Source organism: Colletotrichum chrysophilum (genome assembly GCF_026319265.1).
Source record: "Colletotrichum chrysophilum strain AFK26 chromosome Unknown scaffold_175, whole genome shotgun sequence".
NCBI lineage: Eukaryota > Fungi > Ascomycota > Sordariomycetes > Glomerellales > Glomerellaceae > Colletotrichum > Colletotrichum chrysophilum.
The window spans coordinates 56,425-81,305 of NW_026517462.1; the positions used below are offsets into that span (position 1 = coordinate 56,425).

The 24,881-nt window shown below is 54.0% G+C and overlaps 9 protein-coding genes across 9 annotated transcripts; 2 read left to right on the plus strand and 7 right to left on the minus strand.

Moving 5' to 3' along the window:
• Positions 1-1,303: 1,303 nt before the first annotated feature.
• On the minus strand, positions 1,304-3,634 carry COL26b_012424 (uncharacterized protein; the record flags this gene model as incomplete). Its single annotated transcript, XM_053185067.1, has 1 exon — positions 1,304-3,634. One exon carries the CDS (start codon positions 3,632-3,634, stop codon positions 1,304-1,306), a length of 2,331 nt encoding a protein of 776 aa, XP_053030993.1.
• A 2,551-nt stretch (positions 3,635-6,185) lies between these two features.
• Positions 6,186-8,231, minus strand: COL26b_012425 (uncharacterized protein; the record flags this gene model as incomplete). Its single annotated transcript, XM_053185068.1, has 1 exon — positions 6,186-8,231. The coding sequence occupies one exon, from the start codon at positions 8,229-8,231 to the stop codon at positions 6,186-6,188; it is 2,046 nt and encodes a 681-aa protein (XP_053030994.1).
• A 2,317-nt stretch (positions 8,232-10,548) lies between these two features.
• RVB2 (RuvB-like protein 2) lies at positions 10,549-12,070 on the plus strand (the record flags this gene model as incomplete). The annotated part of the gene is made up of 3 exons (XM_053185069.1): positions 10,549-10,557; positions 10,610-10,836; positions 10,894-12,070. 3 exons carry the CDS (start codon positions 10,549-10,551, stop codon positions 12,068-12,070), a joined length of 1,413 nt encoding a protein of 470 aa, XP_053030995.1.
• Positions 12,071-12,270: 200 nt separating this feature from the next.
• Positions 12,271-13,671, minus strand: COL26b_012427 (uncharacterized protein; the record flags this gene model as incomplete). The annotated part of the gene is made up of 1 exon (XM_053185070.1): positions 12,271-13,671. One exon carries the CDS (start codon positions 13,669-13,671, stop codon positions 12,271-12,273), a length of 1,401 nt encoding a protein of 466 aa, XP_053030996.1.
• A 680-nt stretch (positions 13,672-14,351) lies between these two features.
• COL26b_012428 (uncharacterized protein) lies at positions 14,352-15,603 on the plus strand (the record flags this gene model as incomplete). The annotated part of the gene is made up of 2 exons (XM_053185071.1): positions 14,352-14,720; positions 14,773-15,603. The coding sequence occupies 2 exons, from the start codon at positions 14,352-14,354 to the stop codon at positions 15,601-15,603; spliced, it is 1,200 nt and encodes a 399-aa protein (XP_053030997.1).
• A 753-nt stretch (positions 15,604-16,356) lies between these two features.
• On the minus strand, positions 16,357-17,547 carry COL26b_012429 (uncharacterized protein; the record flags this gene model as incomplete). Its single annotated transcript, XM_053185072.1, has 3 exons — positions 16,357-16,469; positions 16,557-16,987; positions 17,390-17,547. 3 exons carry the CDS (start codon positions 17,545-17,547, stop codon positions 16,357-16,359), a joined length of 702 nt encoding a protein of 233 aa, XP_053030998.1.
• An 832-nt stretch (positions 17,548-18,379) lies between these two features.
• Positions 18,380-18,944, minus strand: COL26b_012430 (uncharacterized protein; the record flags this gene model as incomplete). The annotated part of the gene is made up of 3 exons (XM_053185073.1): positions 18,380-18,452; positions 18,524-18,736; positions 18,796-18,944. 3 exons carry the CDS (start codon positions 18,942-18,944, stop codon positions 18,380-18,382), a joined length of 435 nt encoding a protein of 144 aa, XP_053030999.1.
• A 225-nt stretch (positions 18,945-19,169) lies between these two features.
• On the minus strand, positions 19,170-20,205 carry COL26b_012431 (uncharacterized protein; the record flags this gene model as incomplete). Its single annotated transcript, XM_053185074.1, has 3 exons — positions 19,170-19,344; positions 19,507-19,706; positions 20,089-20,205. 3 exons carry the CDS (start codon positions 20,203-20,205, stop codon positions 19,170-19,172), a joined length of 492 nt encoding a protein of 163 aa, XP_053031000.1.
• Positions 20,206-21,179: 974 nt separating this feature from the next.
• Positions 21,180-22,234, minus strand: COL26b_012432 (uncharacterized protein; the record flags this gene model as incomplete). Its single annotated transcript, XM_053185075.1, has 2 exons — positions 21,180-21,747; positions 22,083-22,234. The coding sequence occupies 2 exons, from the start codon at positions 22,232-22,234 to the stop codon at positions 21,180-21,182; spliced, it is 720 nt and encodes a 239-aa protein (XP_053031001.1).
• Between the last annotated feature and the right edge of the window lie 2,647 nt (positions 22,235-24,881).

Consider the following 24,881-nt stretch of genomic DNA (forward strand, 5'->3'; position numbering starts at 1 on the left):
TGCTGAGCATTGGAGGATGTTGATGAGAAGTACCAAGACCGAAATGGTCTTTTAATGAAATAAAGAAACGACCAACATAAGCAGTAAAATCGGAAGATGGGCAGTCTTTCAGAAGGGAGGGCAACGATGACGCAGAGTCTCGAGAGGCCGGGAAGGATTATGGTTGTGTCTTTTCCTAACAAAACTCCCAAACTACATGTCCTTATGACGTCTATGAAATAGATTATGCCTACCCATCACACAAAGTTCCTCCATCGCAAAGTGAAGTCTTGGTGCCTTTTTTCCTGCCAACGCGGGTGGGTTGTAGCGGCCGCCGGACGCGTACGGTATCAGTCTTATCGGTCAGATCATGCCTGACGGTCGGTAGTACGCGGTGTTCCGCAGATAAGTGAGGGGTTGCGGGGTCACTCTGGCGGCCGTTCTACCGCTGCCAGACACAGATCGAGATCGTCACTGCCGTACTGCTATCACATCATTATGTTCACCATCTTCCCCTTTTGTAACATTTTCTTTTGGAATTCTTTTGCATTGGTTCCGAGAGATCTAGACTAGAGTATCTTCGCGAGTTGTCATCGTCTTCTTTTTTTTTGCAAAGTGTGAAATACCAAGCTGAATCAGAGAATTCCTCTGCGTCATTCCTCAGGTCCTCGACGCGGGACACACATACACACATCCCTGATACCGGACCCCCTCCACCCATTGACCGAGATGAAAAAGGAAAAGAAAACCGACTAAACAAACGACACACAGGAGGGGATATCTTTTATGTACAAAAAGCCATACACACAGCCCTGGTTTTCCCGTAGAACGCCAAGCTTGAGAGTGACACACCAAAGAAGGAGAAAAAAAAAGAGAAGAGCCAAGAGGGAGGCGGTGTTGGTGGCAGTGATACCGATACCGATGAGAGTTTTTGAGTGACAAAAATGAAAAAAAGAATTGTGAACCGTGCCAGGCTACTGGTGAGCTGTCCTGGGGGTGTGATAGAGAGGTCATGTCATACAAGACTGCACAAACACACGCGCGTGGGAAAAGAAAGCGATTTCTTCCTTCACACTCCCAACGATTTCCCACCTGTGACTTGAAAACGCCGTTGCCGAGCCTGACCGTAACGCTGACCATACAGAGATGATGAGGGAAACGGGAAAGGAAAGGAGTTCATAATACATGTTCATTAGGAGGGCCCTAATGCCCTTCTTCTTACTTTGTTCTGGGGTGCTTGGCTTCAACGTGAGCCGTCCGCGAGCGAAAGGGAGGAGTCGGCGACCGTCCGGGTCTTGGACGCATCAGCATCTCCGCCGGCATGCTATGATGTTCCGTTGGCCGCTGAGACTGTGACCTCGGCGCGCCACGAAACGTGCTCCTGATGAGCCCAGCGTCGCATGATCCTCAACGCCGAAGAGACGGCTTCCTCCACTGTAGTCCACGGACCCATGTTTGCACGCATCGCGCTGTCCTCGACCCGCTCAGCAAAGTCCTGAGCCGACTTCCATGCATTCGAGCGACCTCGTTCGTGACCAATGATGGCTACCGCGTGTGGACTTGGGTCGATGGACCAGTAACACCTGAGAAGCTCCTCATGGATCACGCCCTGGATCTGCCAGAACAAAGCCTCTAATGGTCCGCTCCTGCGCAGCTCCGGTCTCATGACGTTGAGCACCGGTAAGATGCTGCCCCATTGCTTCGGATCTTGGGCCTTGCTCTCTATTGAGCGCGCGTCCACCACCGCCCTGAAGCCAATCATGAAGGCCAGAGCCGTCTCGAGACCCAAGATGACGCCCAGCTTGCTGTCTGAGTCTGAGCTATGCCCACTTCGGTCATTTTTCCGCTCCAGCAACATATCGCGATCATGCTTCAACTTCGTTCCGAGCTTGCTAAACCGTGCATATCGTTCGCGCAGCGCTTGTATCTTCAGGGGGTTATACGGTTCCCTGAAATCCCTCGTTTGCGGTCGGTCTCGGTCTGCTGAAGGCGGAGCTGCGGGAGTATGGCCGCTGCCGTCGCCAGGAGTGTTTACCGAGTTGCTCGAGGCTACCCTTGACATTGACGTCGCGGCCTTCGAGGGAGTTGAGGGGGTAACAAGCTTGGAGCTAGAGACCTCAGACGTCCTTGGCCGTTTGACGGCAATCGAGTCGCCAACATTCTCCGTGCTTCCGATGGGTCTTTTCCTTGCCTGGGGCGGTGCTGGGGGCTCTATGCTCACAGATCGCTCTTTCTTAATCGTGTCCTTCTTGGGCGGAAGAGCCAGCAGTCTCTGAACCGTCTTGGAGATCTTCCTTGGATACTTTAGAGTCACCATCAACCTGTTGCGTGGTTTCTCCTTGATCTTGTCCTTAACGTCTTTCCGATCTTCCTCCTCGTCCTTAACAATCACAGGCGGTCTCTTGTTGCTGGTAGGCGACTCTGGTGGATGTAGTTTCTGGCTTGGTGTTGATCCCTTAGTCGGTGTCTTCTTCATCCGAGCCAGTTCCTCCTCGAGCGCGGGCGGTAATGTGGGAGACAGAAGCGCCGGCAGTCTGACGGGGGACTTTTGTCTTTTAGGTGGAGGCGGCGGCGGTGGCTCTGCCCTGGAAGGCTTTGGTGGTCTGTTTGGCTCGCCATTGTCATCGCGTCTCCTTTTATCTTTGGGGTGAGAGTCCGAATCGTTCGGCAGGTGTAGGGGTGAAAGTAGCGGCGGCATTGCACTCCTTGATGACGGATCTGTCTTGCTCTTGCCGCTTAGAGAGGGGCTCGGCCTGTTGCCATTGATGGAATCGCCCCTGGCGCGTGATACTGGCGACTTGTTGGCACCTGAGCCCAATGCCGCCTTCAGAGCGGACCTCCCATTTGGCAAAGACGACGAGGCCGCGCCCGATTTGCTGTCCTTCTGCGGTGTCCTATCCAGGGAGGTATGCAACTCTTTTCTTTTCGGGGTATCATCTCGGGGCGTTCGCGATCGATCGTCAAGCGGGGTGCTGGCTTCGGGCCGCGCTCGTTTTTGAGGTCGCAGATCGCCGTCGGCATCGTGGACTCGTTTCCGCTTCTCTGGGGTATCATTGCTCTCCTGCGTTGGCCTAGACCTTGCCTCGGTTCTACTTGATCTAGTTGGTGTCGTTAGCGCCATGTCAAATAGTATAAGTAGACTTCTATCGCAATCGCACCTGTCGTCATTAGGAACATCGCGCGACTTATGCGCCTTTGATTCCTTTGATGCTTCTGAATCTCGTACCCTGTGGGCATCGGTCTTCTTTGGTTCGCGGTCGATTCGACTGTCCGTTGCCTCTCTCCTAGAGGCGTCTGTCTTGGGGGTTCCCGAGTCGGTGGGTGACGCGGATGCCTTCTTCTGTTTATTCTTGTAATCACTCAGCGACAGCTTGGTGACTGTCTTTTTTTCCATCTTCACGTTCGACTCCTTGGCGGCGATTGGATTCGGAGGTTCCTCGCGCATGTCATAGTATGGACGGGTGAGTAACATGCCGCGATCAGCGTCGGACAGCAGGGTCATGTACTGCAGGCGTTGGTACTTGAACTCCTCGAAGACCTTGCTTTGATCCGGCGGGACGCGATAGCGTTGGTCAGGAGTGATAGAGAGGTGGTGCGGTCGGTCGGGCAGAATGCGCTGGGCCAGCAGTTGGACCTTCTTCGCCGCTGCTTCCATTGTTTGGGGGCGTTTGCATGCCGGGGGGGCATGAAGAAAAAGGGATCGCGATATGCGCGGCCACAAGCGCAAGATTAGGCAGAGGAAAAGAGCGATGCGATGGCGGAATGCGAGATGTGATGGTCGGAGGGCGATGTTCAGGTTGAGGCCGAAAAACAAAGGGTCGCGATGGCAGCAGCCAATGCGAAGTAGATGGACGACGAAGGAGAATGAATGGGCGCCGGAGCAGAGCACTCAAGCCCTCTCCGTAGCCCACGAGGGAGAATCTTCAAGTCGGCGGCAATCAGCGCCGACGATGATGGCGGTTGTGATGGTGTGGCCGGGGTGGGCGCTGAGAAGGAAATGTCGTGATAGCGTGACGTGGGTGTTGGCGGTACCGGCGTTATCTGGGAGGAATCGAGGGCGGGATGCTTCAGAATCGACAAGACGCGACCAGATGGGGTAGTATCAAATGGAAATCATCTAGCGAGGGGAAGTTGAGTGTGGCGATGGAAGAGTCGCGTCGTCGTGGATTAGGCGTCGCGGGGGCTCGTGGAGGAAGTCGGGGGGTCGGTTCTCGTATCGACTTCGCCGTGGTTGCGGTTGTGATTCAGGACGTGGTTCGTCTTCTTTTGGTGGAGATGGTTGTCGTGGCAGTGGTAGTGGTGTATGCAGGCCCCAAACATCAGCCCTTGCAGCAGCGGCAGCAGCTCAGATGACCCGCAGCGCATTTCCCAGCGTGGCCTGCTGCTGCAATGATGCGATGCGAGGCGAAGCGAAGCTCAGCGACGCGGACCTTGAGGAGTGCAAGACAAGATAGGTCTGGTCAATGGACGCGAGATGAGTCGGTGCGAGGTGTGCAAGAGTGTGTCCAAGCAGTTGCGCCGGATCCAGACGGGGTAGAGGACGGGACGACGTGCCGCAGGTCGATGATACGGGGGACAAGGGTCAAGGTAGGTGGTATTGAAGGGTCAAAGTCGGGTCGGGGAATGGTGGACGGGAGAGGAGACGGACGGTGCGGTCCAGTGCCAGAGCGAGTATCCGTTCCAGCAGCCCAGTAGGAGCAAGCACCAGTGCCAATGGGAGTGAGAAGGGGGGAGAGAGCCAGACCCAGTCCGATGTGCAAAGTGCGAGCCTGGTCACCGGTAGCAGTCCGTTGGCGCGTCGGTGAGGGCCGGTAAGTTAGGTGCCTAGGTAGATAGGCAAGGTAGACACACCCAGGCCAGGCCAGGTCAGGTCAGGTCAGGTTAGGCAAAGTTTAGGTGTGCGATAAGGTGAGGTGAGAGGTAAGGATGGGAGGAGATGGGGGGAGAGCAAGGCGAGACACGCGCTACCTGGCGGATACCGCACCACCAAAAGCCCAACGTTCCAATTGGCACGTTGAGGGAAGGCACGCAGATGATGCGTGAGGGAGCACGGGAGTTGCTACACAGTGGAGTGGACACCGCCTTACTGGAATGAGCTTCACAGCACGAGGCTCCTTACCTTACCTACCTACCTTACCTCACCTTACCTACCACCTTGGCCTTGGCTTAATGGAGCCCAGGCGTGAGGTGCTGGTGTGGGCCACACAACCAGTGGGTGGTGGCCGCCGGGGAATTTTACGTGAGCCCAAGCGCGTGCTCCTCATCTGCTCGCCGTCTGTAGCTCCGTCTGTAGCTCCAATTACACGATACCTCAGCGAGTTTCGTTGTTGATTCGCCCAGCTGCTGAGGTGCGCCTGAGAGGTGCAAATATAGGTAGGCCTTCGCCAGGGCACGCACCAATCCTGAGCTTTGGGATTGTTTGATGCGAGACCTCAAGGTTCCTCTTCCGAGGAAACACACCTCAGGGACGGGAGTCGCTGGTGCTGGAAAATGCCCGATGTGGTGGCTCTTACCTTAGCAGGCGGCGGCAGTGGCTCCCTGGGCAGATGGCCGATGTTCTGGTCTGGGGCTGCCCAGTTCTTAGGCACCTCCACTACCTAGGTAGCACTGGGTAGGTACCTAGGCAGGGAGGTAAGGTAGCTTCAGGTAATCGCGGCGCGCCCCGGCCTAAGCTCTCAACGATGGGAGATGGGTACTGACCTAATTACAGCTCTTACGTTCGAGGTGGCCGCACCTGTCAGATACATGCCAGTCCGCAGCAGCTGGTGCCCGCTGCAAGGGCGAGTAAAAGGGCAAATTAATAGGCATTTAGATAAAGCATGAGTAACATAAACGCAGGAACTACAACCAAGGTGGACAAATAGGATTCTATTTGAACCAAGATCGTTACACAATTTCAGTTCTACACAAACGGTCTATATCTTTTCGCATTGTATGTGGAACACGTCAGCGAGGCGAGTATTTCCTAAGTAGATTTCACTTCAATTATTTTTAGTGCCATTTAATAGTTATGATGCTTAAGTCAACCTTTTTGTTGTTTTCCTAGGCATGCTACATTACCCTAACCCTGGGAACGGGATGCCTAGTGTAGTCTGCGTTGCGCTGGTGAATGCACTTTTGCTTCCGACCTCTGTGGTATCTCGACCCATTCCAATGCGCCGTCCATGGTATCTCAAAGAAAATATGTGCGCCGTTATCTTCGATAATCAATAGTTGCCGTTGGTAAGGTACGCCAGCTCGTGGCCGTTGGGACTCAACTTCTGCCTCTTCCTTGCAGGCTCTTCGCTTAGTCTCGATGACTTCTCAACCTTGACCAGCCTGTGCTCGTGCTCGCTCATTTGTTTGATGATTGTCTGGACCTTTTGTCCCAACTGAGCCTCACCGGGCTGCTCCTTGTCGAGGTGGCTGATGATAGCTGAATACAGCCCCTCCGTCGTCAAATTGTTCATTTGCGAATCCAGCGAAAGATATTGCTGGTCAACAACCTCCATCCTTTTCTCCATCTTCAATTGAACATTCCCCAGGCCCTGCTCAAATCCATCCATTCGCTTATCGGCTTTGGCTCTCTGCTCTTCGAGGTCCTGGATCCTTTCCATGTGTATCTTTTCGGTCTCTATTATGGAGTCAATCGTACCACGGACAGCTTTGAGGCTCTTCTCGTTCATGTCCACTTGATCCGACAGCTTTTTGATCACAGGGTCGGCTGTCTGCCGAGGGGAGGGCACCGCCGCCTCTGCCTTTTCCGACCCTTGTCTTGTTATTGTCGAATCTCTCGAGCAACCGTCGATCGAGGCGTTGCCAGTTTCCAACACGATGAGACGTTTTCGTATTTCGTCAATCCATCCCCCGACCATTGTGAGGAAATTCTTGTTGATTGTCTCGTGCGTTGCTTTCTTGACAAATGTGTCGCCAACCGTTGAACCAAGCGTATTAACTTGTTTTTGCAACGCGTCCATCGACGACTTGATCTCATTTACGCTGGCAGTAAATTGCTGCGCATCCGGCAGAGTCTGTTTAGGTACAGTAGGCTGCTGCGCCTCTGCTCTTTGCTGGCTTAACTGCTGTTGCATTGCGTCAACTTGCTTGGCGAGCTCCTTGGGCGCTGATTCCAGTGTGGCGGTACGGGATAGGTGCACGATTGAATCCACTTTGAGTTGCGCTATGTCTGCTTGTAGTCGCTCCCAAGAAGACTCCAGGCTTGTGGTACGAGTGGCATGCTGTGCTGATGACGATTTCAGGTTTTGCAGCTGCTCATCGTGCTGTTTTGCGTCTGACTCAAGCTTCTCTAGGCGAGACCGAAGACTCTTTAGATCGGCTGTGAGCTTATCTTGCTCGCTGTCTTTGAGCATCTGTGCGGCTTGCTGTTGCTTCTTAAGATTATCGCATTCCTTCTCTAGTCGCGGTAGCCTCGTCACGAATCCCGAACAGGCTTCGTTAATGATGTCGGGGTCTAATTGTCCCAAATGATTATCGTGTCGACCCAGGACATCCCTCAATTTCACAATGTCGGCGACACACTGTTGAATGTCTGACGCTTGTTTATCCTCAGCTGCAGCGTCAAGTGTTGGCGCAGGTGTGGTTTTAAGCTGGGCTTGACTTAAGCGCTTGATAGAGTCGACCTGTTCCGTAAGTGCGGATGAGGTAGAGATGTGCTTTTTCTCAACCTCTTCTTCCAACTTTGAAAGTTTGGCCTTGAGAGACTTATTCTCGATGTCCAGAGCCTTACGCTGGGCAGTCTCAAATGCGAGTCCCTTTTTAAGCTCTTTGACGTCTTCTTGGTGCTGTTTCTCTAAGTTGTCAAGCCGATCCACGAGACTGCTTGTGCTGGTGGCTGTGACGGCGCGTTTGTCCTTCTCTTGCTGAAGATCAGAATAGACCTGAAGGATAAGCGAGGCAAGCTGTTCGGACGATTCCACAGATCTCGCGTGCGCAGCCTGCTCCTCTTTTCGCAAAGCAGCAAGGTCCTCCTGGTCTTTCTTCTCAGACCTGCGATGGGTCTCTCTCAAAGACGGGAACTCGGCATACTTGTGCTGCGACGCCCTGCGCGTATTTTCCCTTTCTTTCACTCGGGTCTCGACCACCTCCCTTCTCAATTGTAAAGTAGCGTGCTCCTTGTTTCGATGGGATATGCTTTGCAGCGCTTGCGTAATCTTTGCGTGATGAGAAGATCCTGCGGCTAGCTTAGGGCTCGACGGTCTGGAAGACACAGGCGTTGTTGAAGCAGTCGGCAGTCCCCGAGGTGCTGGTATCATCGTTAGCTGTGATTTGTTGTTGACGCTACCAGTCAACTTACATGGCGGCCGACCATGAAATCCTACTGAACCGCTGTTCTGTAACGGGGAGGAGAAGCTTCTTGGAGGGGGACGCGGGGCAGCTTCTCGCGAGCCTAAGACCTGCCTATCGCGGTGATGATCTAGCTTGGATCTATCGACGTCTCGACGTTCGCGAGAACGTGATCTGGAACGAGACCGAGAACGAGATCGAGATCGATCATAGCTTCTGTTGCGGTCACGGTCGCGATCTCTGTCCCGATCTCGGTCATAGTCCCGATCCCGACGATCTCTCTCGCCGTCGCGTCGGTCCGAATAGTTATAGGTGTTTCGCTCGCGTCGGTCGCGGTAATCGCTGTCGGAACGCCTAAGTGTCGACATATTGCCGACGACGAACGGTGGTCGGAGAAGGAGAGGGAATGGCGACGGTGGGTTTGCTCAACATGCTCCGCAAATTTAAAGGTGAAGGCACAAGAAACAGCGAATGCTTCGGGTGTGATTGTCAGATGATAGTTGATGATGCAAAGAGAAAGATCCAACGCCAGCACTTACGAATTGTTCGAAAGGCAGTTTGCAGTGCCGGAAGGAACGAATAGGCTGTGAAAGAAGGAGCTGCTGAGGGGCTTTCTTTTTTTCCTTCTTTATGTTGCGACCCTTCTTGTAAATTGGACGTCGGCGGTGGCGCGCTATGCAATTAATGCCCCACGCTACGTAGGGAATCGCGTTTTAATTACCTGCGCCTACCCTGCTCACTCCACAGTCGGCACTGTATGGGAGTGGGTTAGGTGAGGGGAGAGCAAGGCCTCGAGATCTGAGAAAGGGAACGCAATCGTAACGTAAAGTTGGGCGAGAAGAGTCGAAGGCGACTCTCAAAAGTGTATCAATCGTGGGTGTGCAGACCCAGCGATGTGCTGGGGTTGATGAGGTTGTGCTGGGGTAGGTGGTTATGCGAAGCACCTGTGGTAGACATGCAGGTAGTAGAAGGCAAGGTGTCGGGGGGGGGGGGGGGGGGTTGGTTCTAGAGGAGGGGAAAATGAGAAAAGGCCGAGTATTTAAATGATCCATGTGTTTGCGCATGAACTGTTGGCAACGAGGAACTGTTTGCTGCTCACAAACCGCATGGACATGGGCGGCAAACGATTCCACTCACGCAGGGGATCGCTTTGTAAAGATGATTCGCGAATCGCGACCGAGCTCAATTCTTAGACGTGGTTTAGTGGTCAGTGAGGGGCATGCACAGTCGGGCGGGCTTTGGGGGTTCAGTGTCAGGCGTCAAATCGGTTTGGGTGGTGTGGTGGAGGTGGGGTTCGACGCTTAGCATTCTGTATTTTTAGTGCCGTTCCGACAAAGGCACGCAAGACCGCATGCAATTTCGGGCCTCTATCTGTTGCGCAACCTTCTGTCGATCCAGTATCTACTCACCGCTGAATCGATCCGTTTTGCTCAAGAGACATATGCCTTTATCTGTGTGGTTCTGACCCTCGTCAACAATGGGGGAATGCCATGTCCAACCTCCCATTGCACCCCTTGCAAGTTGCATCCAGCTGCATCAAGTGCAACAACCAGCTGCAGGAAGGTCAAGCGCGCCACAAGTTATTTCTTTTTCTTTCAAACGTGTGACTCAAATGCAGTGAAAACCCGCAACTTCCGCCGATTTGCCATGACATCCCAGATGCCGTCAGATAAGTGTAAATCCCACAAATCGCTGTCCGTAAATCATTGGGCATTAGAGACGTCAGTTTAGGTCGAAACGAGTACGAGAACGCTACCATGGCGGGGCAAGTGAGAAAGGCAGGTAAGCAAGTAAGCCGTCACAATGCCCGTGACCTCTTATTCTCCTGCCTCAGCAGAGCATCTGGATGGGTACGCTGGACGAGAAGATGATAGTTGCGTGGTTGAGGAGCGAGGTTCAAGATCTGCGACAATAATGAGATTGGCGTTTTAGTGACGCAAGTCTGCCAGCTCCCTGTTGAAAGGGGAAGAATTTTAGGTTTCAGACGGCATCGGCGAGCCTCTTCGGTACAGAGCAAGTTACCTGGAGTCGTCCAGATAACGGTCGTCGTCGCACAGTGTACGTACCTTTCCTAAGCGCGAGCCGCGCCACGCTCGGGGAATAAGCGCGAGCCATGTCTAAATTTCTCGGACGCGCTGTCCAGCTTTCAGCCTCGAGACGAAGTGTTTTTGCGTCGCATTGCATCGCAACCATCCAATTCACCATCTTCACGACATCGAACCGCTTGGTACACCCTTTCAAACCGACGACGAGGATTCTGCACCGGTAGGATAACACATATTCAAGATGGCCGCGGTAGGTTTGAAGCTCCTTCGGACAATTCTTTCCAACTGACGTAGACCTGCAGCCCGTCATGACCGTCTCCGAGAGCAAGGAGCTCAGAGGGCTCAATCTCATCGCGGCCCACTCGCACATTCGGGGCTTGGGAGTCGACGCCACAACATTGGAGCCCAGAGCTGTGTCTCAGGGCTTGGTTGGACAGGAGAAGGCCAGGAAAGCCGCCGCTGTTATTCTGCAGATGATTAAGGAAGGCAAGATTGCTGGCCGAGCCTGTTTGATCGCTGGTCCTCCAAGGTAAGGCCTACCACGCCACTTCCGAGCTTGGTCAATTGGCTAACAGATGCCATCTAGCACTGGCAAGACTGCCATCGCCATGGGCATGGCCCAATCCCTCGGCCCCGATGTCCCTTTCACCAGTCTCGCCTCATCCGAGATCTTCTCCCTCGAAATGTCCAAGACCGAAGCCCTCACACAAGCATTCCGCAAGTCCATCGGCGTGCGCATCAAGGAAGAGAGCGAGATCATGGAGGGCGAGGTTGTTGAGATCCAGATTGACCGCAGTGTCACCGGCGGTGCTAAGCAGGGAAAGCTGACGATCAAGACGACCGACATGGAGGCCGTGTATGACATGGGCGCGAAGATGATTGATGCGATGACCAAGGAGCGCGTCATGGCCGGTGACATTATTTCTATCGACAAGTCCTCTGGCAAGATCACGAAGCTTGGTCGGTCGTACGCCCGCTCGCGCGACTACGACGCGATGGGCGTCGACACGAAGTTCCTCCAATGCCCTGACGGGGAGCTGCAGAAGCGCAAGGAGGTCGTGCACACCGTCACTCTTCACGAGATTGATGTCATCAACTCTCGTACACAAGGCTTCTTGGCCCTTTTCTCGGGCGACACAGGCGAGATCCGCAGTGAGATTCGTGACCAGATCAACACCAAGGTTGGAGAGTGGAAGGAGGAAGGCAAGGCCGAGATTGTGCCGGGTGTTCTTTTCATCGACGAGGTTCACATGCTGGATATCGAGTGCTTCTCATACATTAACCGCGCTCTGGAGGACACCCTTGCGCCTGTGGTCATCATGGCCAGCAACAGGGGGAACTCTCGCATCAGGGGAACCGACTACCGCAGTCCCCACGGCCTTCCGCTGGACTTCCTTGACCGCGTTGTCATCATTCACACCAATACCTACAGCCCCGACGAGATCAAGCAGATTCTTACTATCCGTGCACAGGAGGAGGAGGTTGAGATCTCTGCCGACGCTCTGGCGCTCCTGACCAAGATTGGCCAGGAGGCTGGTCTGCGCTATGCTAGCAACCTCATCACGACATCTCAGCTGGTGAGCAACAAGCGCAGGTCAAAGCAGGTCGAGATTGCCGACGTCCAGAGGAGCTTCTCGCTTTTCTACGATCCGGCTCGCAGCGTCAAGTTTGTGTCCGAGTCGGAGAAGCGCCTGATAGGCAAGGACGGCGCTGTCGATTTTACCGTCACTAATGGTCATGGTGAGACGATGGATTTGAGCTAAGCGTGGGAAAGGTCTTTGAGTTGGGCGTTCTGGGCAGTAAAATAGGTAACCTCCCAATAGGTGACCTCCCATGGGAATATGTGATAGATTATGTACCATAAATGATTGCCTCGTTGCATCGCAGCGATGCCAGGAATGCAACCCTTTTGATTCCCTAGCTTATTCCGTCGCGTCTTGAAGTGAGGCATGCAATGCAAACATTAGACAAATGAGGCAACTCTGCTCCAGCCATCCTCGCCTACTGATCTGAACTCAACTCCCTCGCCGAAATATCCGGCGTCTTGCCATGCCTTCATTGTAGGGCCGTCGAAAGGACCCTGCTTATCGGCCCCGTCGCGTCCATCCGTCCATCTGAACTCCCACATCTTGGCAGACGTCCCTTCTTTGGCGCTCTCCTCTTTAGCCGGTTCACGCCACTCTTCACCGGTTTCTCGCTGCCACTCTCGGACGAGTATTTCCCTCTCCTCGTCGTATATCTCAGCGTGATCTCGACTTAAGAGTTTATCCGCGGCGTCGGTGATGGCCTCAATGTCCTCTTTCCTCTTCGCCTGCTCGGGGGTCAACTCCTTCTCGTGATCCACATCCATCGCCTCCTCGGCCCCCTTGTTCATCTTCTTCAACTTCCATTTGGGTATCTTCTTCTGCTTCGGCTGCCCCTTGGCCAGCCTCGCCAGCGCCTCCAGCGGCGTCTCGCCCCTCTCTAACCTCAAGATGAGCGCCTTCAGCAAGTCTGTCGTAAGAATGTCGTCGTTTTCCATGCGTAACCTCCGTGCCTCGGCCTCGCGCTTCTCATGCGCCTCAGCTGCCTTCTTCATGTCCTTCTTGCTCAAGCCGTCGAGCCACTTGTCGTGGACTGCATTTGGGTCCACCGCTTTCCTGATGTAATTGCCATCTTCATCAAATCGGCCCTCCTCTTGCTCCTCCTTCATGTTGAATGCTTCAACCTTTGGAGCGTTGCGCTTAAGACCGCCAAGACCGACCTCCTCATCAATACCCTCCTCCTCTATCGCAAGTTCTTTATCCTCCTCCTCGTCGCTGCTCTCTTGCTCGTCTAGGCGAATTTGACCACCGCTTGTACTCTTGAGGTCCTGGCCTTCGATCTGGGTATCCTCAAGGAAGCGCACGGCTTTGTCCTTCTTCCCAGAGCCCTTGATCGCCTCTTGCGCCGCCTTGCCTTGTTGCTCGTCGTCATCATCCGCCGCAAACATGTCGTCGTCCTCGTCATCCTCATTCACGTCGCCAACCTTCGAACCGTCGTTTTTAGCATCGTATTTGTCCAGCTGGTCCAGAAAGTTCACGTCGCCCTTCTTCCCACGGTGCCGCTCCTCCGCGCGACCCTTGAAGTTGCGCTCGTTGTCTGAATCGCTGTCGTAGCCGTCCAGGTTCACTGCGCCGCGTTTCGTGGCGCCGGCACCGGCACCGATGACGTCGGCGTCGAGAATCGCATCTTCTTCTGGCGCGTCGGGGGCCAGGGCTGAGGGGTTGCGCACGTCGAACTTGAGCTTCTTGGAGTCATGGGCTTCGTCGTCGTCGTGGTGATGCGTTCGCGCGAACGTCTCGCCGGCGCGTTTCGGGCGCGCTGCTGAGTGTCTTGACGACATCTTTCTGTTTGGTAGTATGTCTCCTTCGTGGAATGTCGAGAATGTTTTAGAGAAAGGTCATGTCGGCTGGGCGTGTTCTTAGGAAGCTTCGCAGGTGGATGCAGCTTGACGGTACCTGAGCTAAAGACATCAAAGAACGGGTAGGCACCTTCTCGTCCGCTCAGTTTGCATGTGCTTAAATGTACCGTCTGGGGTCTTGAGTTTGGCGACTTTTAGTGGAACCTCTCTGAGCTTCCCTGCGTTCACGCTTCCTGTGTAAGGTACTTGATATTTTAAATTTGAAGTTCTACTTTAATCAAGGACGACTATGATTTACAGTAAAAACGAGCATAGTAATAAGTATCAGCAATAAGTAATATAGCGGCGATAATGACAATTATTAAGGTAATTAGAGAGGAAGATGGCGGACAACGACAGCGGACGACGACAACGGACGACAGCGACGCAGGAAGTCACTTTTTAGTGGGGGTTTCGTCATTCATCAGTTGCCTTCGGCCCCACGTCCACCGACCCTCCATCACTCATCTTCTTCAAAGCCAGAGCTATCTCCTCTGCCTACCAAATCACTTCTGCCAGGGCAAGCTTCCTTTGCCTACTTCACCTCTCGGTCTCTCGGAACTTCCGCTTTCCTCCACCCTATCAACCAGACCTTACATCTTCCGACCGACCGACCGCCAAAGATGGTGAGTTACCCTGGTGTGCTGTTCACCACTCTCAGACCCAAGCTAACCTCGAGCTTCCAGTATCGCTTCGACCCCAGCGAAGCCGACATGTACAACTTCGCCCGCGGCGGGCGCCGCCCTATCGTCCAGCGTTTCGACGAGTACTACCGATGCTACCCCATGGTTATGGCCCCTGGCGCCGAACGCCCCGAACTCAACTATGGTTCCAAGATCTTCCTGCCTCCCTCTGCGCTCGACAAGGTCTCGAAGCTCCACGTACAGTGGCCGCTGCTGATGGAGATTATAAACGGCGAGAAGGGAAAGCACTCCCACTCCGGTGTGTTGGAGTTCGTCGCGGAGGAGGGCAGGGCTTACCTCCCTCAATGGGTTCGTGGAGTCCGCTTCGCACCGGCGGCAGGGTTGCTAACGTGAGACATAGATGATGGAGACCCTCCAGCTCGATGTCGGCGATATGATCCAGGTCAAGACAACCTCTCTCGAGCTCGCACGACTGGTCAAGCTTCAGCCGCAATCTACCAACTTCCTCGACATCAGCGATCCCAAGGCCGTGCTGGAGAAGGCGTTTAGGAACTTCGCCACGCTCACCAAGGGTGACATTTTCAACTTTGAGTATAACGACGAGATCTATCACGTGGCCGTTCTAGAGGTCAAGCCCGAGACGGATAAGATGGGTGTTTGCATGATCGAAACTGATGTCGAGGTTGACTTCGCCCCGCCCGTCGGCTACGTCGAGCCCGAGAAGCAGCAGCGCGGCAGCGGCACGAGCACCCCTCGCAGCGTCCGTGGAGGCGGCCTCCCGGCCGGCGGCCTTCTTCACAGCCAGGGTAGCATGGCTCAGTCCATCAACTACAACGCCATCGCGCCCTCCGCGACGACGACCAATACCAACTTCTACGGTGAGGGTCAGAAGCTCAACAAGAAGGGTAGTAAGGCGTCGACACCGAAGCCCGCCACCCCTGTTGCCGGTGCCTCCGCCAACGCCCCAGCCGTTCCCCCCCTTCCCCGTCGGACGAACGGCCCGATGCCTCTGCGCCTGCCTCCTAACAAGCTCTTCTTTGGCTACGAGATCAGGCCTGTGAAGACTGACGCCGACAAGGAGCGCGAGAAGGAGGATGCCAACCGCCCTCACTTTGCGGGCTCAGGTCAAACTCTCAGGGGCAAGCGCAAGGGTGAGGGTGAGGACAAGCCAAAGGCGCCTGAGAAGAAGGGGCCCAACGAGGGTCAGAGATTGGATGGCCGCAAGCCTTAGAATGGATGCTTTTAAAATGAGTCTTTGGCCTGGATTCTCATAATTTGGGCGGGTCGGCGTTCGGGGATAAGGTCAGGTGTCATTCAGGGCGCATCGTTGTAATTACAAAGGCATCACGAAGGACAGTCAGCTACGGACCAGGGTCCACGAGAAGAATGAATCGGATTTCAAACAGGGTGGCGGTGCGTTGTCATGGTGGTTAGGGCGTCGCCTTATTGCTAGTGATCTGGTTCTCGTTATATCACGGCATAAACCAAATCATGATATGTCAATGCGTGTCTTCGGCTCTATCTAGAAAAAGCAAGCAGAAATAGCAAGCTCAGAGCTATACGCGATTCAGAAAGCGTCCTGTCCTGTTCACAGAAATCCCAAAGCGAAAAGAAGCTTTTGCCACCCATTTGTCAACACCCTGATGCTCTCCCGTTGCCGATCCCGAGCTCGCAACCGCCACCAACCGAGACCAAGAAGAGTGCCAGTCCTTTAGGGAAAGACGGAAACTAACCACGCAGTCCTGAAATGGCCGAGAAAGAAAACGCGGACACCCAGAAGAACCAGAAAAGTGCCAAACCAATGCTAGCAAGCTTGCCAAAACCATTTCACCGCCATGTTGAGAAGTTCGAATGTCGAATGTAGAGTTGTGTAAGTTGCTGCGTAAAGAGCAGCTTACATGCCCTCCATCTCGACCTCCTGGCCCTCAAGGAGGTCCTCAGAGCAGCGGGTCTTGGTGGTGGCGATGTCAGCTTCCATGGTGACCTAGACCTCGCCATCGAGATAGCCCTGGGCGTCGGAGTCGGAGGGGTCAACCTCCTGCTTCTTAACCTTGACGAAGGCATGGGCGACGGAAGGAGCGAGCGTGGAGCTATTGCCTGTTAGATTTACACTTAATCGAACACGGGTCTAGGAGCGCAAGAGGAGGAGGGGTACTTGCCTGCGCTCACGAATGTCATGCTTACGAACGTCATGAAGGACAGCGGACATGATCGTCTTCTTGTCCTCACCGTCCTTGATTTCGGTCTTGACGGGGGCCTGGTCGACGTTCTGGACGAACTGGACCTCGTCATCGTGATTGTTGTCGTTAGTGAGATCGATCTTCTGGCCGTTGAGGCCAGCATCGAGGCCGCCGGCAGGGACCTGGCGCTTGGCAGGGCGCTTCACGTCGAGGTCCTCCTCAGAGTCGTCGCCGCCATCGTCAGCAGCACGGGCAGCGCGAGCCATCTGGGCGGTGACCTGATTGGCGCGAGCGCCGGAAGAAGGGGCAGGGCGAGAACGCTTGCCGCGGGCGGAGGTAGGGGTAGCAGGAGCGACGTTGCCGTTGGCGACGTTTCTTATGCCCTGATTGACACGCTGCTTGGCATTCTTGTTGATGACCTTGGACCAGCGCTGGCTGTTTGGAAGCGTTAGTGAGGGTTTTCAAGGTGGCGGACGAAGAAGGGGGAAAGACGAAGACAACGAAGACAGGGAAGACATGAAGACGAGGAAGAGGGACGAGGAAGAGGGACGAGGACGACGAGAACGAGAGGCAAGGACAAGAGACAAGGACAAGAGACAAAGACAAGAGATAAGGACAAGAGACAGCGAGCAGAGACGACGAGCAGAGACGACGAGGAGAGACGACGAGGAGAGACGGGGAAGAGACACGGGGAGAGGCGAGGAGAGACGAGCAGAGAAGAGGAGGAGAGACGAGGAGAAACGAGGAGAAACGAGGAGAGACGAGGAGAGACGAGCAGAGACGAGGAGTGACGAGTAGGACGAAGACAACGAAACCAGGAATAAGAATAAAACTTACTTAATGGCGTCCTTGCTGAACTTGTAGCCCAGTCCGGTCATGATCTGGTGGGCACGATCCCAATTGATGCCGCCCATGGGGGCGTTGGGGACGTTCTGGAAAGCGGTCGCAAAGATGGCGTCGAGATCGGCCTCAACGGTCCAAGCCTTGGGAGCCATGATGAGTAGTGCTAATGTGGTTTGTGTTGTGTGTTGTGTTGTGTGAAGCAAGGTTGGGCGGTTGTCGCGAGGTTGTTGTTGTGTGGAGGAAGAAGAGAAAGTTTCGAGAGCCGCCGACGAGAACAGAAATAAGTAGCCTCGAGCCGAGTCCGAGTCAACCGAAAAATAGGGAAGGAGGTAAAGGACTAGGCTAGACTGGACTCGCCTTGAGCAGTTTGTGAGAGAGCGGAGACTGATGAGTCGTCAAGCACATATTGTCCCGGTGATGAGTGAGAAAAGGGGGCGCGGTGAGGGATGCAGTGTGGGCAGACACGCGGGGGCTCACGCACATGTACATTGTCTGTCATGTCTGAAAGATGTTAGCAACAAGGCAGTGAAAAGCAGCAAGGTCAAAGGACTTAGTGGGGGAAACGAATCCGTAATCTGGCAGGTAGACCAACGGATGATGTATGAGGGCGAGTGATATGAATGATCGAAACGATCATAATAGGAGTACTGGAAAGGTCCCGCTCAGCCAGACGTATCCGCTCGGATAGCTGAGATGTAAGAAAAGTCGTCATCAGATTAGATAAATATCAGCAGCGAGTGTACTTCATAGAAGGGTAGGAGAAAGCATCCATGTTTCTCATTTCCGATGTGATTGTAGACTCTAAGATGATTTCGAGTCCGTATGCAATTTCGCAGCCAAGTCTTCAGTCCAAGCGAGCAACCAAAGATTCCCTCCAAGTCATCCAGAAGTTTCACTATCCCCAATGGCCAGTATATTCAGTTTCCTGCCTCTCCTTCCCCGAATATCCTTTTCCAGTCGGTCGGTGTGAATCATGCTGTCGGCTTAGATCTCAGCCTTAACGGACTGCCATTCGGCGAGCTCCTCAGCGGCCTCGGCTTCGTTAACCTCCTTGAAGCTGTTTACAAGATGTTGTCAGCACGACAGTTGGGGAGTGGCAGACGTGAATCATGGGAAGTTGCAACTTACTCGGGGCGGGGAGGAGCCTTGGGCTTCTTGGCCGGCTTCTCCTCCTCCTCGTCATCGTCCTCCTCGGCCTTGACCTTCTTGGAAGGAGTCTTGCGCTTGCGAGGGGTAGCGGTCTTCTTGGCCTTGGGGGTGGAGGCGGCAGAGGCGTCGTTGCCCTCACCGTTCTCGGCAGCGACGGTGGCCTCCTTCTTCTGAAGCTTCTGCAGATGCTGCCTATGAACGGAGGTTAGCACAGATCTGATATGCGTCGAGAAGAAGCAGAAGGTTAGTACACGACAGCTCCGGCGGTGTAGTTGTATCCTTTCGCCCGGACATTGGCCAAGACCTCGTCCCACTGGTCCTTGGTTGGCTTCACTACTGGCAGCAAGGCGATGAGGAGATCGGCATGAGCCTTATCATCCCAGATGGTAACAGGTGCCATGATGTGTTGTATTTGGGTTGGTGGATGAGAATGTATGGGGTGAAGTGAAATGTTTTTTGTGAGGTCAGGTAATGTTGTGAAAAGGTGGAAGTGCGATGGTGTTGTGTTTGGAAGAGGAAGAGGAGAAGTGGAGGTGAGGAAGAGGAGAGTATAAATAGAAATCAGCAGAGGGGAGCGATCAGGTGCAGTAGGCAGGCAGGAACCTCGAAAATGGGAAGGAGATCCTCACTTCATGGTGATGGCGGTGAAGCCATATCCGCAAGGCTCGAGTTCCTCCATGATGGCATTGTATTGCTCGGCGGTCGGAATCATTACCTTGACCATGGCAGCAAGAATTTGCTGGTCGATCTCGGGAGTCCACTTCTGATAGTGACGAGACATCGTGGCGATTTGGAATAATCTTGTGATGAAGCAAGATGAAGACGAGCGAGATGATGAGTAAGGGGGATCGACAAGAGAGAAAGTTGAGAGAGGAGAAGTTGCGTCAAGGAGGCTGGGGGAATAAAACTAGGAGACAAATAAAAGCAAAGCAAAGCAAAGAACAAGGCAGGAGCATAAATACCTAATGCCTTCCCAAGTTATGTCGGTGAAGCCCCAGAGGTGGGCTTTGGCGACGACCGCGTCCTTGGACTCCTTTGTGAGACCGTCTGCTGACTTGGCAAGGCCGTGGAAAGCCATCACCAAAGACTCGAGGAGGACTGGGTTGTTCCATTTGCCAGACTTGTCGGCCATTGTGACTTCGTTGTTGAATATGTTGATGTACTTTGGGGTTGATGCGAGAGGTATATGGGAGAGAGAACAGAGGACGAGGCGAGAAAGTTGTGTGGGAAGAAGACAAATGCTCGTAAAATAGAGCAAAGTCGAACCGTGAGATAAGGGAAGAGCTTGGAGCACTAGACCAGAAGCTACCAGGAAAGAGACGACGACAAGCGACGACGAGCGACGACGGCGGCGATAACGACGGCGATAGTAGCGACGAGGACGACAGCAAGGCGGAAAAAACAAACAGAAAAAGTAGTCGGTCCAGCACAGGAAAAATAGGCAGTCTCGTCGAAAAACAAAGAACAAGAATAATGATCAGAAAAGGTACCTACCGAATGCCGTTCCAGGTGACATCCTCGAAGCCCTGCCCGCGGAGACGAACCTCGATGGCGTCCTTCTTCTCCTTGGAGAGGCCGTCTCCCTTCAACTCGTTGTAGAAGGACATCATGAGGCTCGTAACGAACTCCACGTTATTCCAGCGGCCGCCCTTCTCAGACATGTTGTTGGTTTGCGTGGCGATTGCTCGTGGTGGTAGTTGCTGTACGGGGCGCGGAAAGTGAGAGTGAAAGCTAGAAGTGGTGATGTAGATGGTTGATGGAGAATTGAAGGCTGTAGTATGGTAGCTAGGTAGGAAGAAACAGGCCGGTGCCCCTGGGTCAGATGTAGCGGGAAGGGGTGGAATGGGAGGGAAGAAATGAGCCTCCTTCTAGAAGAATGACAGCTTGACGCGGGTCTCAGCGGTTGGCTTTGACAAGTGGTGGTGCTTGGCTGAACCAAACCATTCACCCACCTGCACGAAGACATAGGAAGCCAAGCTGCCACAAAGGTGAAGATCGAGGTCGAGATCGTCCAAGTTTCTCTGCATCACCACAGGCACATATTTCATGTTCTCCGCTGTTGTTTCTGATGCCTTCTCTTCTGACTTCGGCTCCATCTGCCTCTGACCAGCACTCTCGTCCCACTTCTAGGCTCCTCATCAAATCCATCTCAAGATGAGAGTCGTAACTGTTTCAGATTGCAGGTCAATAGCACTCGACAGGAAGTGGTACTCCACACCAGTACCTCAGAGACACCGTTGGCCACTGGTATACAATAAGCTGGACTACATCATAAGAAACTTTGCGTGGGATTTTGCAAGGAACATCAAAACGTTCGGAATTATCAACTAGCATGCCCTGCGGCAGCTCTGTACCTGAATAATCCTCGCCACTAGCAAAACCACAACTCTCGTGGCATCAAGACGCATAAAATCAATAAGTACACCGAAAGCAGCACCCAGTCAACTCCAAAAGCGCCCATCGTGTTCAGTTAACCCTCGCTCCTGATGCCGCGCTCGCTCCCATGCATAACGCCATGACTTTGTTCGACAGATCCGGGAAAGTTCAGCCTAGGAATAGCATCAACTCTTCCCAGAAGGAGTGTTGTCCAGAACGGTGTCGGTTTTCCTCGACAACGATTGCAATTGCAGCCTTCCTATGTTTCGCCGGGGAAGCTGTAGGGGTGTGGGTCTGACCCGGTTAAACCAGCCGTAGGATACTCGGAGGCGTAGGCATCCACAGAAGAATTGTTGCTGTGAGCGGCGAGAGCTAATACTGCTTCATCATCGAGAGTTTGGTCCTGGGGTGGGTCGTCAAGCTTAATGCGCTTGGCATCGTGTTCCTCGGTCTCTTCATTGTCGTCGTCATCCTTGAGAGACATGTCCAGGCTGTCGTCTTTGAGGGGCAGATCTATCGACTCAGGCAGAGATTGGAGGCCATCAGAGAGCGCAGTAGGAGGTGGCAGCGGTTGGTCGGCCTGCGTAACTTGATCCGGTTGAGGTTGGCCAGGCTGAGGCACTTGGCCAGGCTGAACAACCTGGCCCGGCAGTGGGGGGATGGGCATCGGTGCAGGTGGTTGAGGTTGCTTCTTGGGTCTGCCACGACCCGGTCCGGGACGCCGAGTGATGGGGTTCATCGTTGGATCAACTTTCCTTGGGTTGTCCGAGCTTCCTCCGTTGGACTCGGCCTTGTGTTGAGCGCGGCGGAGTCCTTGGAAATGTTGGCTGAGACCCGTCAGTGGTGGTCAACGTAGGCAGCAAGCACCTTGATTGTTGTTGAGAAGAGAGAAGGACAAAATTAGGGGCATAGCGACCATCGTCGTATGTGATACACCACTGTGCGTTGGGTTGTCAATCACATCCTCATACACTGCATGAGAGAGACCTCGGTAGACAGGGAAGGCACATTTCCGTCGCCTCGAGCACGATAAATCCCTCTGGAGGCAAGCCGACGAGAGATAGCATTGCGCGATAATGGGAGAGAAGTCGAAGGACAAAAGAAAGCCACCAGTCGGTCCGGGGCATGAAAGAATTGAGATGCAAAGGAAACTTTGACTTACCGACACCCTTCATTGGTGAAGCCGTAGCCCAAGGTACGCATGTGGTTGCCGATGGTTGTCCATTCCGAGCCGGAGATGACGCCAATGTTCTTCACAGACAAGATGGTGAAGAAGAGGTCCTTGTCGGCCCTATCATTCCAATTCTTATTCATTGCGATTGACGGAAGGCTATGGGCGATATGCGACGATAATATTCGCGACTTATACTGATGAATGGAGACCAAGGTGCTAGTAGTCTTAACAGCTCTACTCGATCAAATGAGAAAATTGGTAGTGAGCGGCGACAGAGCGACGGAGCTGAGATTGAAACTGGGGCAGATGTTGGGGCGCCCGTGCCAGCTACGCCAAAACGGGTGGGTCACGTGGTCTCGGCCTAACAATTGACCGAAGGGAACCTTAGCTGCATCTCGTCTGTTTCGACGCTACAAGGGCTCTAGATGCTAGGTAAAGACGTCGAAGGGTTGGAAAGGGGTCATTCATTCCATTTATGAGCTTCCTTTGGATCTTTAGTCGGGTCTCGAGGTGCGAGAAGCGTCAGGACGCGACGGGCCGGAGACATCGATGATAGAGGGCGAGAGGAGTAGATGATCCGTGCATAGCCGAGGTTTAGCCTTCTAACCCGGACCATCAGAACGGACCAGCGAGAGGGGAATCTGGATGGCCGTGGTAGAGCGTCTAAAATGCCCTTCCAAGCCCGGACCTACTTACATTTAGATAGGTGAGCAGACTTGAGAAACATGCAAAATCATGGAAATTTTGGCGGAGGGCCTCCAGACACATGAATGGGGGTTCATAAGTGCAACAAGACCTGATGTCTGTTTCCTGCCCTTGTGCCTCTCTCTCTTTCTCTCTCTCTCAACGGGCAGCCTATGCGTCGGGCCATGCACAGGTCCACGCCGTTTGAGACAGGAAGACGCCGCCTGGCGCCCCCTTCGAGGCACCACCGTCCAAGACAACTCGATATATGATAGTGAGCTTTCTGTCATGATAATTCTGACAGGTCTCTGGCTGAGACACGCGGAATAATGGCGTGGCTACTTGTGCGTCCTCGCGGTCTCGAGGGAGATCGTCCTCGGGATGCATACACGGCGATCTGTCTTGTCCGCGCTTGAAGCCATACCCGCCGAAGCAGAGCGGTGGAGCGGCGAAGCTACTTGTGCGAAGAGTACCGGCGACGCGCGCCGTTTGCTAGGTGCTACGATGATCATCTTCTTGAGCAACGGAAAGCTTCATCGGAAGCTCGCAATAGCGACTGGAAAGGGGCGCTTGCGCCAGCCAAGGACAGCTCATCCGCGTCCACCACCGCCGCTTTAACTCTGGTGCTGCAGCTCCCGGCGTCTGGGCTCGGCGTGGAGAACTTGGACCTCAAACAGCTTCCAAAGTCGTACTGGCGGTGCTGCAGCCGACCACCACCCTGTCGGCACGCCAGGCAACTCTCAGGCAGCAACGGGAACGTATCGCTCCACATCACGTGGTAGCGTGAAATCTCGCGACATTGGCTTACAGTGTAGTGCCACAGTGCGTCGCCCCAGGTTCACGGAAACGCGTCGCCCGACCACTTCATCCCATGCCCTCCAACTTCATCGCGCCTCGCCAAGGCAACGCGGAAGCCCGAAGAGACCTGTTACGCCATTTAAACGGGTTCAATGTGCATCAATAGATTTTTGTACAATTTCTCGCGGTCTTGAAGTTGCTTTTACTTGCCAAATGGTCAATTCAGTCGTCAATTGTCAAGCTCTACCAATATCTCGATTGACCCCTCTTCCGATGCTTCTTCCCACCGCCAGTACCCGACATCCAACCCGATCAAACACGAGCCCGGAATTGGGAGCAAGTGATTGATCGACGAGCGAATCTAGGGGGCTCTGAGTCGGCCCTCGAGGCTCGAACTTTGTTTGCAAATATTCGCCGCATCTTGCATCGCATCAGTCCGTCAACGCAAGCCTCAACAATCTAGCCAGTCGGTTCCTAGCACAACACCCAGGTGCGACAACCAAACCAAACATGCCGAGAACCAGGCATCGGCAGGCATCATGCGTCGTAACAAGCGTTCGTCGACCACATATGGTGCGGTCCAGCTTTTTCTTGTTTGACGACTCGATGCGGGAGGGCCGCCAATGAATAGTGCCAAATTGAAGCTGCAACATGGACGCAGCCAATGGGCCCAACCCCCTCCATTTCTCAGCTAATGTATCCATCTTACCTTACTCAAAGTATGAGTCACACACCCTTACCACTCGTGTGTCTCATCCCATTTAGATCCCTGTTGCGTTTCCAAGTGGTCCGCGGGCGTTCCTGGATCTTGCATTACGGCCTTTCCTGACCGGCCCAGAGTGACCCCAGCATCGCCAGAGCTGCGCAGCTCAATTGACGAGTCAATTCTGCCTGCGAGTGCAAATGGCCGATAGTACTTGCATGTCAGTGGGTGCGCTAGTCGGATGCCTCGCAATTCCTGGCCCTTCGCTCAAACCTTCATTCGTCGGGGAAAGTCAAGTGTGCTCCATCGTCGGCTGCGTGCAGGGGTGGCTGCGGCAAAAGAGGAATGGCGAGGGAAAACCACTTTACGCGATTACACGGCCCCCGCGACACCACTTTCACCACTTCCACCACCATCCATCCAGCTCCCCTCCCACCCCTCCACCACATCGTCCTCTCATCCACACACTGCGTCGCCCATCAAACCTCACCACCCATGGGTGCCATGCTCTTGCATCTGAGCCTGCACCACACCACCCCCCTCCACAAACGTCACACCCCAGAAAAAAAAAAGATGCTCGCTGTCAAAGCCTGCCGTAACTC